This window comes from Helicoverpa armigera, chromosome 6, assembly GCF_030705265.1.
Source record: "Helicoverpa armigera isolate CAAS_96S chromosome 6, ASM3070526v1, whole genome shotgun sequence".
In the NCBI taxonomy this organism is placed as follows: Eukaryota; Metazoa; Arthropoda; class Insecta; order Lepidoptera; family Noctuidae; genus Helicoverpa; species Helicoverpa armigera.
The window spans coordinates 11,706,723-11,724,081 of NC_087125.1; the positions used below are offsets into that span (position 1 = coordinate 11,706,723).

At 34.8% G+C, this 17,359-nt stretch overlaps 1 protein-coding gene across 2 annotated transcripts in view; it reads left to right on the forward strand.

Moving 5' to 3' along the window:
- The first annotated feature begins 1,117 nt into the window (after positions 1-1,117).
- LOC110373989 (pseudouridylate synthase RPUSD2) overlaps positions 1,118-17,359 on the forward strand; it is a 427,971-nt gene continuing 411,729 nt past the window's right edge. Inside the window, exon 1 of one of the 2 annotated variants that reach the window (XM_049852155.2) lies at positions 1,118-1,787. In XM_049852155.2, coding sequence (XP_049708112.2) covers positions 1,416-1,787 — 372 coding nt within the window. In that variant the 5' untranslated portion in view covers positions 1,118-1,415. The remainder of the gene's footprint in view (positions 1,788-17,359) is intronic. The other variant, XM_049852154.2, reaches the window with a different exon arrangement.

Sequence of the window (17,359 nt, forward strand, 5' to 3'; positions counted from 1 at the left end):
AAGAGATTATTACTTATTACATCTTAGTACACTTGGCCATCTAACACGAAACCATCGGTCCTTCATCATAGAACCCCAGAGCAATTCGCTTCAGCAAATAAAGCTATCCCGAGCTGTCGAAACAGCTGTCAGTTCCCACCAAAGATTCCACGTGATTTATGACTCATTTGGACGTTGATTGCTTATTGTTTCTTTGTATAGGCTTTGCTGTTAGTCAGCGAACATTTTGCGTCTGTAATGAGCTTACTTAGTCTTACCAAGGGGTAGGTATTTTGTTGCTCGGGTAGCTGCGTTGAGGATGTCAGATAAGCTCATAGTTGGGGAAAGTCTAGGCAGATTGATTGCAGGCTATGAGCTTTTGAGTAAGTAGGCAACAGCGGTACGAGTCAAGTCAGCGAGAGTAAGTTCCTACCAAGCGAAGTCAAGCTTGACGGTAGCGTTTGACAAAAGTCTGACAACCAGTTTTACTAACAATTATCAAGTCGCCTGGGTGATATCAACTGGGATGAGGAGATCAGATACGCGATATGCATGACCTGCATGATGATGCGACCGATTTTATTTAATTATCTACATTTAAACAGGTAGGTACCTAATCTTTTTGTCATTCATTGTTGGCAAGCAAATTAATATGAAAGTAAATTGTTACAAAGCAAAAAAAGTAAGTTTATAATGTAAGCTGCTACATGCTCCTGTACTTGAATGTATAATAAATAGAAAACTACAAACTAGGTAACCAATAACTAATAAGGATCGCTAATGATCTACCAGCGCCATCTCAAGATCTTTAATCAAAACTTTTTGTACTTGGAAAACTTGAAAAGGGTAAAGGGCACTCTTTGACTCACTTTGACTGGATAAGATACTGCCATCTAGTAGAGAATTATGTAAACCTATTTACGCAACAGTTTGTTAATATTAACAGTACCTAAATAATTAACATTTTACAGAAATAAAGTTGAAAACTGCTTACAGCATAGCACAATGAATAAATAAGTATATAATCAAATATAAACAATAAAATACTCATTGCGTATTAAAAGACTTTGCTCTAAGTTTAAAAAATGCTTTGACATCTTTGAGTGACATAAAAAACAGCTGATTGTTTGACGTTTAGTGGCTTGGTGTTCTATAACCTCTATTCGTCGGTTTTTGAGGTTAAAATCTCGCTTATTTTTCGGTTTTTGTATGAATATAGTATAATTTCTGAGTGTAATAATAGTGAAATTGATTCAAATTGCATATAGGACCTCCTTATTGGGTCTTTTGACCCGCGTGTGCGCGTTTGACGTCAAAGTTATTTATATCGCGGTGTAAATAAAACTTTGTTTATTATTTTCTGTTTATTATCTCTTAGTTTAATCTCAATTTTATCATTCAATACAATAGTTATAAGTAGTTAAAATTTTCTTTAAATGATAAGTTTTCTAAAAACCATAGCTATTAGAGCATTTAGTTTTAAAACGAAATACTTAGGTTACCCGCGTTTCAATTTAAAAAGTAAATTAGTTATGGCTAGTGAAGGTTTGAAGACGAAGAGTGATTCAAAAATGCAACACGAGCCGGTTAAAAAAATTAAGCTGCAAAGTGAGGACCAGTCATTTGACAAAAGAACGGTGGCAACTATGTGTGGTGCATGGAGGCCAGAGGAGGAATATGGTGGTCTGATCTTCGTATTCAAGAAAAGGGAGCCGTGTCTGAGTCCGGATCCAACTAATGAGGCTGACTATCCGGAGAACATTGAAGATTTCTGGGAGGCGACCTTTCCGGACAGCGATAATGATCAGGTAAGACAGCATTTTTCATTCTTTTTACATCTTTTTTTTAGCTGTACTGATCGTGTATTTAAATATTGTGGATTATTGCCTTCATTAGTGTATGATTAATACATAAAAGTTATGAATAAGTTTGCAATAGTGTTTGTCTTTTAATTGAACATACAGCGCCATCTCTTAGTTTTTGTAGGAACCACAATCTATGGTGGTGTTTCATGGAACTTATTGCTTTGTGCTCAAAAGTATAGGTGGCGCTGTAAGACTTTTGTATTCTAACCTCACGAGAATTTGGTGTACTTCTCAAATGTTTCGTTAGATGGCGTTAAATACATCTTTTAGTAATAATTTAGAATGTTTTTAGTTTTGATTTTTCAGTAACAATAAGGCAGATCATTAATTTTTTTTCTTGTTTGCCTCGCAATTTAATGATACATATTATACATACTAGTGCTAATGAGAACAAATTCTATAAAAATGCCAATGAACACAGCATTACCTGTTATCATTTATCCAAGTTGGTAAATAAAAAGTTACCTACCAAAATGGAATTATATGTCACTTTAAGAAACGTCTGCAGATCGTCGTAGATATAAATGAGGTGTCCCAACTAGATGAGCCGCCTCGTGCTACAAATGGCTGCCATTAGCTGAACAAACTTGCTGAAATCTTACGCAATGTGTAACGTTGATTAATGTGTGTAAACAAATCCTGCTTGCCGGGATAATAATGTACGTTGGTGCTTTGAAATATGTCGATGTCTCTTCCTTTGTCTTGATATCACACTTCACATCGAATAGGTAGGTACATCGAATAGGTAGGGTACTACTTAATGTTATAATCACGTCACACTATCACACCAATATTATGTGAGGATAAACACTTTTTATGTGAGGATTTTGATTGATGAAAACTTAACATTAACACCCACCTACCTACTTAACAACGAAGATACCTACAGTAGGTAGGTACTCAAACTGAATCTGATGTTGACATTAAAATACATGCTTGTCTTCTAGGTCAAAATGAGAATTAGTTGTGGCAGTCGCCGTGAACGAAAACAGTCAATCATTACAACTCTGTTTACCTAATCCTGCTGCTGTTAAAACACCTTTATAACGCAACATAAGTACATCTTCAAAACAAACGAACAAACAACGAGAAGAAGAAGAATCCAACTAACAAAATATCTCACCCGAAGTTAGAATCAGCTGCCGTCTATCAGAGCTGCATACTTGCATACTGCAGTATGTAATCACACTTACAAACTCTTAGCTTATTGATGCGCTCCTGAACTAAATATTCTACGGATACTAAGTTGCATTTGGTACACTAATCAGTTTGGGATACGTTGCCCCTATATTATGCAGTCCTGGTTCTAGGGTTGGTAGATTCTAAAATTGGTCTGTTACGATACTTGTAGAATTTTATACTATCAGTTTTCTAGCATTTATATTATAGCTAGCTTTTGTATACCAGTAACCGACGAGTTTTGCCAGCGACCTTTTCAACGTCATTGCGCACTCGAATAAAAACTAGACAAAGATACATAAAGCTTTCCTTGATAAATGCGCTACCTAAAATAAACAAAGAATAAATAATGAGTAATTCCTGAAGGTACAAAAACCAAAGAAAATAAAATATGAGTATTAATAGATTAATTTTATGGCTTTTAAGAGGACGAATTGGAATTTTTGGCGCCAAGGATGTCAATTTTTCTCAGTAAATACAAAACGGATCAAAATACAACTTGGTTACCTGAAAGTTCATGATATAAACCTTATTTTGTTAGTTGTAGAAACATGATTAGGTAACTTTTATAACAGAGAAAAATATATCAAACATACCTCTTTTTAAAAAGAGATTCACATATTATGGGCAAACGGGACCGATTAAAGCCTCTTAACTTTTTTAGTAGTTGAGTATATACATACTCTTTAAAATTGTAGTAGGATTTTTTATCAAATTATCATTTCTAAATAATAAAATTACAAAACCATTTTGTCGCTTACGACTTTTAGTTATAAGCTAGCGCGCGTATTGTTATCCTCGCCCCGCTCAGACGCTCCGACCCCTTTTGGCGCCTTAGATGCGCGTGCCGGTTATGGAATTATTGTTGACCACTTCCTCGCCTTAATCAAGCCAGTTTCAAAAATAATTACTCCGTGCGCTTACATTGAAGTTTTAGTACCTACTAGCTAAATTAGGCTGAACTCAAAATGAGAATGGTCCCAAAAAATCTGTCAACGGATAGCCCAGACAGTAAGCTACAAATTTTGACAATCATACACGTAGATAATATAATCTTTCCTCTTTTATACAACTTACCTTAAAGGATGTTATCTTTAATTTTTCCTTCCCCTCGCCCCTTACATTTCCTACGTATTTTCCTCATATGCGGGAAAATTCCGTTCGTAAGGCAGCCCTAGGGGAAGATGTGATGTGCAATTTTGTACACCCATATGTTAACTCTGCATACGTGCAATTAATATGCATTTTGTATGCGTACTAAAGATATTGATGCAGAATTCAATGCTGTTGCAAGTTATTATGTTGTAACATGCTAAAGTGGTTTAGTACATTGATACCCAGCTTTTATTTTAATAGATTCTAGTCTGAGTTGATTAAGTGACCAAATTGTTCCTGTTTGTCACATAGTTCGCTTCTTGAGGTATGTTATACTTAGAAAAATGATTTATCCTCCCCAAGTCTCAATCTATGTAGGCCCTGAACGTATCCGTACTCAAATCAACACTTATTTAAGTACCTAAACAGAGATTAATAGCCGATCGGTGTCGCCAATTAGCTGAGGGGTGATTTTATTACATTTGATGTAACCAGACCTCCTTACCGATGATATTTAGGATATATAATGTTAATTCATACTGCGATCTCATACACGTCCATCACATAACAGAATACAACAATCAAAACAACACTACACCAATATTTCTTTCAAACAAAACTCAAGACGAACTTCCACAACAAATAACAAAGCTGAAAAAATGATAATTTCGCAAAACAAAGCCGTATTTAAAACGCGTTGTCAACGAAAATGTTATGACAAAGGCGAATTCCTGCGCCTTCGTCCGCTTACAAAATTGCAAGCATTCCCGCGAAACTCGACGACGTAAATTCTTTAAAACAACTTTGTGTTTCGTTAGGTTCTGCTCATATTAGAAGTTTGTGCGACAATCGCATTGGTGATTTGATAAAAACTCCAACAATATATACTTGAGATATCTTACCTTTTGTGCTCCTCATCGTTGCTGAATTACTTACCAGTATTGTATTTCATCATAATAATTCTATGTAGACCTACTTAAGTAAAAAAAACATAATTCGTGCAAAGTTCCTTTATTCTGTTCTTCCTAGTTATATTTTAAACTTTGAAGTTAACTTAAGTGATACTTGAGAGCATAAAAAAATTAGGATCACCCTTTTTGACTTGATGTTTTCCAAGATGTCATTGATTTAACTATTGCTACAGTGATAAATAGCGGTTGCTAGGTAGACAGATCTCCACTTGTCAAAAGATAACTTAGTGCGATTAAAAGTCGCAAATACACACCAAACCTTACCATCACGACCCTATCTTAAGTGTCTTGAGTTATTTTAGCCAGATATTACATTTTAATGTGTGGCAAAATGGAATTATCCGCCATTGTAATGTCACTTGCACAAGTTTTTTAATGTTGAACGTTGATTCTTGTGGAAATTCGAGCTATGGTGTGCCTTTTACGTCTTTCTCATAACAATTGATGGGGTTTTAAAACAGCGTACTGTGACCTTGAGGAGGTAATTTGCTTTTACTGGTACTTACTTTTGTACTTACTTGTGGAGCGTAAGAATACGATTTTAAAGTTTTTTTTAGAATCTTTCTTTGTTTCTGTACCGTTTTCATCGTGGCAGTAGACATTAAGTAATCTCTCTTAGCAAATGATATAACCGCGCATGATTTTTTAACTATGGCATGCCACAGTAGGATATTACATTTATGACAGAATTCATAGGTCAAGAACCTTAGAAAAGTCAATGAAAAAATATTAAGACCAGTCGTGAGCTTCCCATTATATTTTTTACTACATAAGAGGGTCGTATTATGTGGGCATACATAATTAACCGACTTCCCAAAAAGGAGGAGGTTATCAATTCGGCCGGTATGTTTTTTTTTTCTATGTATGTACATCGATTACTCCGAGGTTTATAGACCGATTTACGTGATTCTTTTTTTGTTCGACTCGGAATAGCTGCCAGTTGGTCCCATAGTCATCAGGTCAGGATCTGATGATGGAAACCCTGAGAAATCGAGGGCAACCTTCGAAAGTTGTAGGCATACATAGGGTAAAAACTTGACACTCAGGTGTACGCCTAAAAGCACTATTCAACAGTGAAGATTTGGAGCTGATCTGATGATGGAAACCAGAGAGGGTCGAGGGAACTCGACAACTGAATATGTAAACTACCTCGTGTTTGGGCTTAAATAATTTGTATTGACAAGACCTTTGCAACAGTGAAGGTTTGGAGCTGACCTGATGATGGAGACCAGAAAAAGTCGAGGGAACTCGACAACTGAATATGTAAATTACGTCGTATTTGGACTTATATTCTTTGTATTGATGAGAACTTCCCACTTGTATGGATAGTGACAACTATTCGTATCACTGAAAAGCTTTAAATAAAAAACTTTTTTACAAAAAAATTAAACCGACTTCCCAAAACACTAAAAAGCAAAAAAAAACTATTTTTAGGTGCATCGGCCTAGAAGTCGGTGGCAAAATTAACTTAGTAACATCCATTAGACACCGACTTCTAGGCCGATGCACCTAAAAATAGTTTTTTTTTGCTTTTTAGTGTTTTGGGAAGTCGGTTTAATTTTTTTGTAAAAAAGTTTTTATTAATACATGAACCAACGAATCACAAATTTTAACTTCCTCAATTTCGTTTATGGACGCAAATGGGGCCCTTTAAGCTGGGATTAGGGACCAATGTTTGCTGATAACCCAAATTATACTCTGTATGAAGTACTTTAATGATGAAAATAGAAGATGAAGCAGTTTTGATTGAAAAAGTTCGTTGTGAAGTCTGCCGTGAAAAATTTGGAATTTGTTTATCTACATTTGATTGCTATTGAGATATTTGTACTAACATAACAATCTATAATATTTGTTATAGAAGGTGAAGAACTGAATCATAGGTAGCTTCAAGTTGACATTAAAGTTCTGGATAACACATCTTATTACAAAGTTCTTTTAGGCAATGATGATCTCTGTAATTGAATAGGTCATGAAAAGTAAGCGAAAATTTTGTAACGAAACTATGAAAGGGTTCCTAAAGTTACATTGCGGTACCACAAACATTGAAAACATATTCAAAACAGGACTAAATCCTGCATGTTTAAATTACCACTCCAATTTGGTTCGCAAATATTTCGGGTCAATTCAATATTGGGAGTCTACCTGGTTTTCACTTAGCAATTTACATAGTTTGATGTTTTTTATACAAATTGAAAATATTTTGCACTTTTCTAAATTCCGCGAATGTGGGAATTTGAAAAGGATTGAATTCTAAACTTTTATGCCTCTTAGGATAAGGTGTCGCGAAAATTGCATTCTGGATTCGACTAAGCTTTCGTTTTCTATTAAAGAGGTGTTATACCAAGGCTTCTTTCCTCTTACTACTTATTTCGTTTAATACTTATACTATATTCAAAATAAATATATTTTTGATCAAAATGTTCACTTTAAGCTCACAAGCTGTTTCCGTGTTGTCATCGAATTTTCCAGAAGGCAAATTCTTCTCAATACTCCTAGATTCGCCAAGCTCAATAATAATACTTATGTACTTGAAAATTTTCCTCTCTAACCTTTACATTTTAATACTAAATCTAATCTTACGCTGAAAAATGATGAAGTGCTTTCTTACTGAGCTGAGTCATTGACTTTTATAAATGAGATACATTGCTATCGTGACTTGTAACATTAAATATTGAAGTTCTTAATGACAGTCTAGATTATTTTGAACTCGTCTAATCTTTTAAAAAATATGAAATGTATAGTATAGGTAATATTTATTAGGTCTAATATTATAAAGCTGAAGAGCTATTTTGCTTTAACACGCTAATCTTGAGAAGTACTAGTCCAATTTGAAAAAAAAAAAAACTGGTATTACGATAGAACTACTAAAACAGAAAAGGATCCCAAACATCAAGGTCAGTTATAACACAATTTTCTCTTTCATAAACTTATGATGGTGCAAGATATAAACTGCATTGTAAAATAAAATCTGTTGCGAATATCCTCTCAAAGATATACAACGCAATATTTTCGTACGTACAGAAATAACAACAAATCCCTAATGGAAAACAAAGCGATCCTCAAATCAAAATAACACCCAACTCAACGGGGTCCATATCAATTTCTGGTGATGCCACGTTCCAAATGCTTCAATGAATACACGGATAGATTCACCTGCCAGTCTTGGCATCAATCATAGTGCCAATCGCTGTCAGCTGCCAGTAATCTTCGCGGACTCACCAGTTACTGGAGGCCTACTCTGGATAAACGAAAAAACATACATTGGAGCTATAAGTTTTGCACGATTTTTGGTGTTTGGTTACTATTTTTGGGAGTTATATAGTCTTAACAAGAGGTGTCGGGTGCCAGGGTAACTGGGATGACGAGGTCAGATAGGCAGTAGCTCCGTGTAAAATAATGGTACTTAGCTGTAATCGAAAGGCGATGATAGCAAAGATAATGATGAGTTGTAAAGCAGCTATAAAGTCTTCACTGACCAAATTTGTTCTGCCGTGGGTAGAGTGGAAGCTATAGTGACACCTTTTACGAACTAAAACTCTTGTAAGTTTTTTCTAGAGCCCGTTTTGTTTCAGGATCATTGTAACTCTTTAAAACAATCTCATAGCCCTATGGAAATTACTTGGCATTGCTCACGGACTTCCTCCGAAAGTTACTTACGAGTCGGGTGTCCTCGTGTTTTCGATCGTTACCGATGTTTGGTTTTCCTTGATTCAGAGTAGCCCCCCTGGTATTGGCTGCCGAATTCGTGCCAATATCATGTCAGGTTAATGCTATGGGTTCTCCCTATTGTTTTACTTTTCGCTTCTTTTGTTTTTCCAATAGGTTTTTGACAGTGTTGTGTTGTGATATTTGTTTGTATGTGTGAGTATTGATAGTTAGTTTTCTAGAATGATTGGTGCTTTAGCGATATAAAATTATTGTTTGAAACTCGTATTGTAGATATAGTGTGATATACATACCTTCAATTTACTAAACATACGAATTTAGAAGTTAATCAAGGAACTCGCATATATCAATGAAATTCTCAGCAAAGTGTAGGTTAAACCTATCTTTAATTTAAGTTTCAGACACATTCACACCATTTTCGCAGTCGTTACTTACCCTTACAGTTTCTTTTGAGGCCTAATCTGCCTAATATTTAGGCCACCATAGCCACCTCTATAGTAGTACACTTATCATAACATAACTTATCCTGAATTCGGTATGGTAACCACTAGGGGCTTGTTAGGCGATTACACTCAAACCAAAATTACATACCAGTATGTTAAAATATAAATGCTGTTCGGTTTCGTGTTCTCGACTTTGAATCCCAGGAGATGGCGTATACGGTCTAATATTATTATCTTTTACAGCTTATACTCTATGGTGTTTTCTGTAATTTAATCGAAGAAGACTATAGTTAGTCTTAAATCTTGTGCATTAGTTAAATATGGTATGTCTGTCTGTTCTTTAGGAGACTGATTATAAAACTCAACTTTGTGGTTGAAGAACTGTGGTCTCCGAATAGAGATGGAAGTTACAAATTGCAAATAATTTATTAATGTTAAAAACCTTTTATCTCTTCCATTTTATGCTTATTCCTTTTTATGAGGCCATGTGAATCGAAATTATAAAGCTTGTTTATTTAGGTATGCATCACCAAGTTGCATGATGTTTCGAGTATACTAACTCGAAACATCATGCAACTAAAACATCGGTCACTGTTTGATATCGTCAAAGATCAACATTTCATGATGAAAGGTGGACATTGCAATTTTCAGGGTGTTGTAAATAAAACTGTGTTTTATTGCCCAAAGTTTACGGGCGTTTTTATGTTGAACTTCACTTACGACTACTTTATGATGGATAGTAACTTATACTGTATTGAATCTTCTTAGTCATGGTCAAGTTTATTTTTTAAATGGAACTACTTTTTCAAGGCTCTAAAATGCCTTTGAAGGACCAGCACCACATTTCGCCAAGTTTAAGATTTTAACTAAACATAAAATTTTCCCATAGTAAAAATACTTAATAAAAGAAATAATGAGAAAATGACAACCAAAATCAACCTAAACTCTTTTAACTTTTACTTCAAACGAGAATAAATCAATAACCTAAATTGTCGGTGCCATTAAAACCGCGAAAGGACCCCAGTCATCAATGGCGACATTGATAGATAGATGCCCTCAAACTTAGTACATAATAAATAATTAAAATTCCCCAAGAGAAACCCGGTTCCCCAATAGGGTTTCGTGCCAAAGGAAATTTATAAGCAAATTGCCTTTCCCGTAAGCTGAAGGTATATTTTTTTGGGAAATTTGCAAGGGTATAGTGTGGTTAAAAAGATATTTGAGGTGAGCGAACCTCTTTCTTTGATCGGACCTTATTTTAAGTGCTGAAGGCCTGTGGTTATTGTTTTTAAATTACTTGGAATATATTTTTAGAAGATGTGAGCTATATGAGGTAGTCTTAGATACTTTATGAAAGTTGATTTACTATGTCTTGCTTATGATATATAAAGTTATATGAACACACCGTAGCATTTAGTTACTGGTAGCTTTCGACTAGTCGTCTTGAAGATCATGATCTGTAAACGCCAACTTGAAACTAATAGTTCGCTTTGAAATCAAGGGACAAAATGAAACAAAAAAACCCACTGTCCAAAAGAAAACAGCCTCCAAATTCCATCGGAATATAAACACTCGGAAAACTTCGTCTTTTATTCCCTTAGACAGAGATAAATGGTAAATTGGAGACCCTCACTCACCATCGATCAAACGAAGGAATGCATTAATGCCCCAAGTTCCATTGCAGGAATCGCGAGGTTGATTATTTTACTTATAGAATTAGAAGAAGAAAGGTAATTAGAATTTGTATCTAACTATCCTGTATCACAGTCTGTCATTTGCTTCGGATTCAAGATCTTAAGGCTGAAAGACGTCACCTGTGTTGCCTTTCTTTTACCAAGGCTCCTGTAACTGTTTTGAAAAATCTTGCAACTCTGCAAGATGTGCTTGGAGATATAATCTGAAACAAAAAGAGAAAATATCAGGTAACTTTTAAACACAATTTAATGGTAGATCAAACGGTTTGAAGATTTATATTCAAGAATTGAAGTAGAAATAGAAACTGAATGTAATAAATAAAATATAGCTGAAGCAAACTGTGATATTATCCTTGTCACCGAGCCCTAAGGCCTGACAGATGCTTCAAACTGTTGAAGTTTAGCGACAATTATCTTTTAGGTTAGCGAACGATTAACGAATCTTCCGCCTTTTTCACGCAAACTTTGTTACAGCGATCTTAAACTTCGTTGAGAGTTGGGAGATGAGTCGTTATTAAGGAATTTTAGAAAGTTCGTCCCCCAATCTTTGAGATGATGATGTTAATGATTATAAGGTTTTATTGCCAACGGTAATTTAAGATCAGATAGACTTATACTAATTCTCCAAAATTCTATATCTTTTGTTTCTATATCTCCAAAAAAGTATTGGGAAGCACTAGGAGGATTAGGAAGGGTACAATCGATGCATTATAATTTTCACTATCCCTTAAATTCACATCTTTTCAATCACTATTTATGAAACCCAAAATATACAACCTTACAAAATTCCCTATCCAATATGGACCATCCAAAATCCGAAACATGATACGTACCACGGAATTCAAGCTAAGCATCCAATAAATATGCAATGAAGAGCCATGGTCGATCAATCTACGCCAGGTTCAAGTGAAAACTGTTTATCATAATCTTCTTGGAACATGAAAATTTTCGTGTTCGCCTCTTGTCGATGGTCTAACAGGATTGATGGCCTTTTTCGCGGATGGCTGACGAACATCTTGAAGTCTGAAGCAAAATTGTTTTATTTTTGTGGTTACTATTTTTAGGATTTGTCAAATGATGGCGTAGGAAGAATTTTTGGAAGTGTTATCTATTTTTTACATGCATTTCATGATATCCTATAATGTATGTACGAATGGTAATCGCTTTTGACGGTTTTATCGAGTTTTGCATATGAGAACTCAGCTTTGCTAAATTGTACCTATTTCCCTTTAGAAAGGTCAGCAGGTTCTTTAAAGGACAGAGTTTTCTTTTTCTATTTAATTGAAATGCTACCTCTACAAATTCATGATTGTTGATGCTACTTTCTCAAAACTCTCATACTTTTAAAGATGTGCGTTAAGCACCAAAATCTGCGCACGTGACTTATTGTGCAGTTTTAAGATTTAACCAAGTTGAGTCGAAAGTTTGTTTGGTAGCTTATGGAAGTATCGCGAAGAAGATTAAAGGAATATACCTTGTTTGTATGATTTAGTTGATGTGTAGTAAATTAAAATAGGAACACCCTTACAGAATTTTATAATCTTACCGCAATATCCTCAACTAAAATGCTGACTGGTGTGTAATGTCTACTTAAATAGCATCTAATGTGGATGCTTTCGTCAATTCATGGTTGTTTCGATCTTTACAACATTAAAAACACGAAAGTATCGTGGAGAAACAAGGTAGCACTCTTATCTACTTTTTCTTCAGATCTACTTCTTTCCTCACCGCAAGCATTTTGCAAATAGTGGTTTTCGTTCCTACCATACGTACCTTAGGTATTCATTTGAACGAAAAAGTAAATCCAAAGTGTTTCATAGCGATCGAATCTACTAACTTCAGAAACCTATAAACACAAAATACCATCAGCAAACAGCTTCCAAACGAAATGTACTAAAAATGAATACCGTAAAACCTTCGTATTGTAGCTGCAAATCGTTTTACTGACCGCTCCAGTATAAATTAGAATTGATACACTCGTAAACAAGTTTATACGCAGAGCTTTAGTCGTCCATTGAATATTAATTTAATGTTAGCTGTTACTGCGTCTATTCTTGGTTCTGTTTGTTTTACTGTATTCTGAAGTAGATTTTTCTTTGTTTGGCCAATTTTCCTTTGTAGGTTTATCTTTAGTTTTGGTGGTTTTAGTCTTATCTTTTAAACCACTTAGTGAAATCTAAAAAATAATCACTATGCCTTCTTTGTTCGCTTCTTTGTCTGGGTGCTTAATTTGTACATACTTATAAATAGGTAATTTTGTAACTATATGAATTTATCAGTTGTGTTAGCACCCATAACACAAGTTAATTAATAACTTACCATGGGGCTAACCGCCCATGCGTGAAAAGGTGTCCCGACATTACTATTCTTTACATGACATACAATTGTCACAACTCTTAAGAGTAATCCAGGTAATCTAAAATATCTAAAACTTAATGAACGAGTATGTTCCTAGAGAAAAATTGTTCCAAACTTGCCCCAATTTGTCCCACATTTTCGTTATCCTGTACAAAAATACACGATACAAAGTTATTTCGGGCCTTGTCAACAGTAATCAGTGGTCGAAAACAATTATACCGACAAGCTCTGTTAATGGAAGTTTATTGTTTCATCTGATTTATCTGTTCGCTCATCTACATTGTGTACTAAGTTATGATGTTAGTCTCTTGTGTGATATACTCACACGGGAAAGTTTTTTGGAAAGATAACTGAGTATAGCATCTTTTTTCATTAAGGATAGACCTTTGGTATCACTGTGGAGACCTCAGTTGGTTTGTTCAGCTCTTTCTGTATAATGGCTGAAACCATTTAGACGAAATTCAGTATTAAGTCACTTCTATGTTTTACTATTTGTCTAGGAATACTGTTTTTTTGCTTCGTGTCACCGGCTAGCATGTAAATTCTATATCATTCTTGAAAACCTTGCCCACAAAATTCAAAGGAAATTGTCATCTTCCGAATGTTTCTAGCAAACATTATTAAGCCATAATTTGTCTCATACTGGTGTAATACTTCATTTTTATTTCATTAACCGTAATCATAACGTACGCCAGCAGTTTTCGGCACGTTCCGTTTCACCTAATATACAGGGGTTTGCCATTCCGTGTGCATTTCCGAGAAATTAATATCGGCTGTGCCAACGTGAGTCGAATCGTATGATGCTTTACGCTTCTCCTTTTATAGTATTTGGAATCGTTCCATTTCTTAACTTTTCTTAACTTGAGTTATTTTTCAAATCTTATTTGAGTTTGAGTGGATTTTTATTTTTGAAATAATTTTGGTCAGTGAATTTTGTATTTTATGGTAACCGTAACTGAACTAGAATGAGATGTAGGGTATTTGTGTTTTGCTAACTTAGACATTGTCTAAATAAATTATGCTAGTTCCAGCTACAAATAAGTAAAACACTAGCATAAACACCTCCTATTCTTCTACTTATAGCAGTTTTTAATTCAGGTTTTACTCAAAACGTCTTAACAATGAACCTTATCTCGTTATTCTGTTTTGTTCAATGCGTTTGACATGAAAACCCGAACAAGCCCTACTCCTTATTAAACGCGTTTTATTCCCGAAATGACGTGATATACACCGGTTTATGTTTTTGATTAAAAAGCTGCCATGCTCAATCTTTTCTTTACAGTTTACGGAGATGCCTAAAGATGTGCGCACAGGGAAGAATTTTTTTTTTCGTAATTCGTTTATTGCCTACTGTTGACCTTAGTTTAATGAAAACCTTTTTTTCCAAAAAGGGTTATGGTTCGAGCCTATTTATGGTGTAAAGAAAATAATACACTCACAATCATTTTAGCCATTTATTGGTTACTCCAGAATATATAGACTAAAATAGACTTGTTACATTAAAAACTAAACTAAAACTAAAAACAAAACTATTTACTTATTTAAAAGACTAATGTATCATTTCGTCAACTCAAAACGAGCCTTTATAAAAATCACACATGTATGTACTTACCCACACATACAACGCAATGTTGATCTCACTCACACATTCAAGCGACATACGTAAATAATTATCCTAGCATTCCTTTCTAACATTTTAACACAATTCCAGTCTGTCTGAACACACCCTTTCTAGATGAGAATTAACTTGAACACAGCTAAGAATGAACAGTTTAAAATTTCCGCCCGAAATTAATAACTTACCCTGAGCTGTTTCGTACGCAATTTTCTAGCTTAAAGCTATTTTCTTGTGATAATGTCGAAGTGTTTTAAGACTTTTGTAATTATGTACGTATTTTAGATTATTATTTTTGTTGTTAAAGTGCCAGTAAATATGAAAGTTAACTTTGATTTAAAGGAATTTGAGATGCAGGGTTGGCAATAAATATACCTCAATCAGATGCAATAGAAACAAGATTCAACGGAGTATGTTATGTTTAGTTTTATGACAAAATCATACTAACAATTCTAATTACAACATCCAAATTTTGAGTCTTAGTTTTTTCTACAGTACTCATAGTTTGAAGGGATCTACCTCTATGGATCTGTACATATATCTCTCTATACCAAATTGCATTTGAAATATCTATGACGTCATTATTGTAGTAGCCCCAAAAGTAAGTACCTACAAAAACTGTGATGACACCCTGTAATTTACAAGTAATACGCTGAAACGTTAAATTGTTGAGTTAACGAGCCTATAATTTTATCTTATTCAGAAGTTGAGCCCTCATTCCCGTGACTCAGCAACTTTCTCTTTGACTAGTTACACACTAAAGTAAATTTCTATAGGTCTCGAAATTTCCAAAACAATTTCTCAACATCAAAATAAATTATTAGCAAAGTTAACTGAATGATGCAAAGTTTCTAGTACCTATACTTTCCTGTGCAAATTGATTTCGGAGTGATTCCAGTGAAATTTTTGATTAATATTTTGACGCAATGTTGTTATATTAAATTAGTTAGTTGTTGTCTTAGTACGTTGATTTTCTGAAGTTGAAATTACTTGACGGCGGTTTGTAGTAGAATTTACAATTAGTTTCTTGTACATGCGGTACCTACCGAAGGTTATAAGACTGTTCAGATTTAGAGCCACTAATTTTGTAAAAGAAAACTTTTGGTAAACATAATACAAAACTCCAAATAATTAATGCATGAATGTCAACATGTCAAACAGCTGACGACAATGTATCATCTCCCAGCCCCATATGTATATGTATGTGTGTGTTCCCCTCACACACACTTACACATACATAAAGCATATAAGCACCAACAAATTTCACACCGTCTAATATAAGGATCCGCCTTATTAAAGACACGAAGGCACTCTTTAATAAGTCTGCGTCATTGCAGAATTTTGACAGCAGGGGGGGGAGTGAGGGGGTTTTGAGGCGAAGACATTGTAATATGGATGTATGAACGACGTTTTATTAAAGTGTCAAAGATCGACAGATTTTGCGAATTAAAGCGTTTCTGATGAGCTGGAAGTTTTCTTTGTTTTTGATGTAATGTATGGTGAAGCGTTGATTGAATTTTCGCTTGATTGTAATTTATGGTCTGTCTTCGGTTGTGGACGTTTTATTTGAAATATTTGGAGGCTGTACGAACATTTACTTGGAATGAAATGTTATGTCGCTAAACATACTCTACACTTTCCTACTAAGAATACTTATGTGATAGCTTAAATCGTTAACATCATCCTCTTAGCGTTTTCCAATTGTATTGGGGTCTGCTTACAGTTTCAATAGATGCAGCTGACTACCAGTGATTTACATGAGGCTGACTGTCTATCTGACCTCCTAAACCCAGCTACCCGAGCAATCCAATACATTGGTAGTTGGCTTGGCTCTTAGACTTTCTGGCTGACTACACGTAATGACTGCCAAAAATGCCACTTAGCAATCATTAGTCCTCAAAGGCATAATTTCGGTAATTCTTATCTCCGCTATTTTGACACCTCATTCTTCAGGCTTTCACTGAAATTGTTCGCGGATATTTTACTTGAACGAACAGTGTAAAGACGGCTGACTGGTCGTAAAGCAAAGTTATAGGCGTTTTATTGCAAATTGCATGCGTGTGTTTTTCCACCGAAGGCTTTGATGGGTGGAAGATCGATATTTGTATTGTTGACATATCATTATTAGGTTTATGAGATAGTAACGGTATGGATTCTTAGGATACTTTTATGTTAGGACTTTTTGTGTAAGGGTATTTTTTGAGTTAGTAGGATGATAAGGGATAAGGGTAGGAAGAGGGTAATTTTATATACCTAGTCTTCGTTGCCTCTTGCCTCTCTAGTGAAAGTGCAGGTTCGAATCCAAATTATACTAATGACAATGGAGCAAGTTTTATGTTTCTGAGTGTATCATAGACATCGATGAACGAATATTGGAGAAAAACATATTGATAGACTTATACCGTCGTATCACAAAAACTTCTAAACGTCTGTTGAACACTTGTCAAAAAAAATGTTTAAGCTACACTTTTACAAGAGTTCAACAGATGTTTCA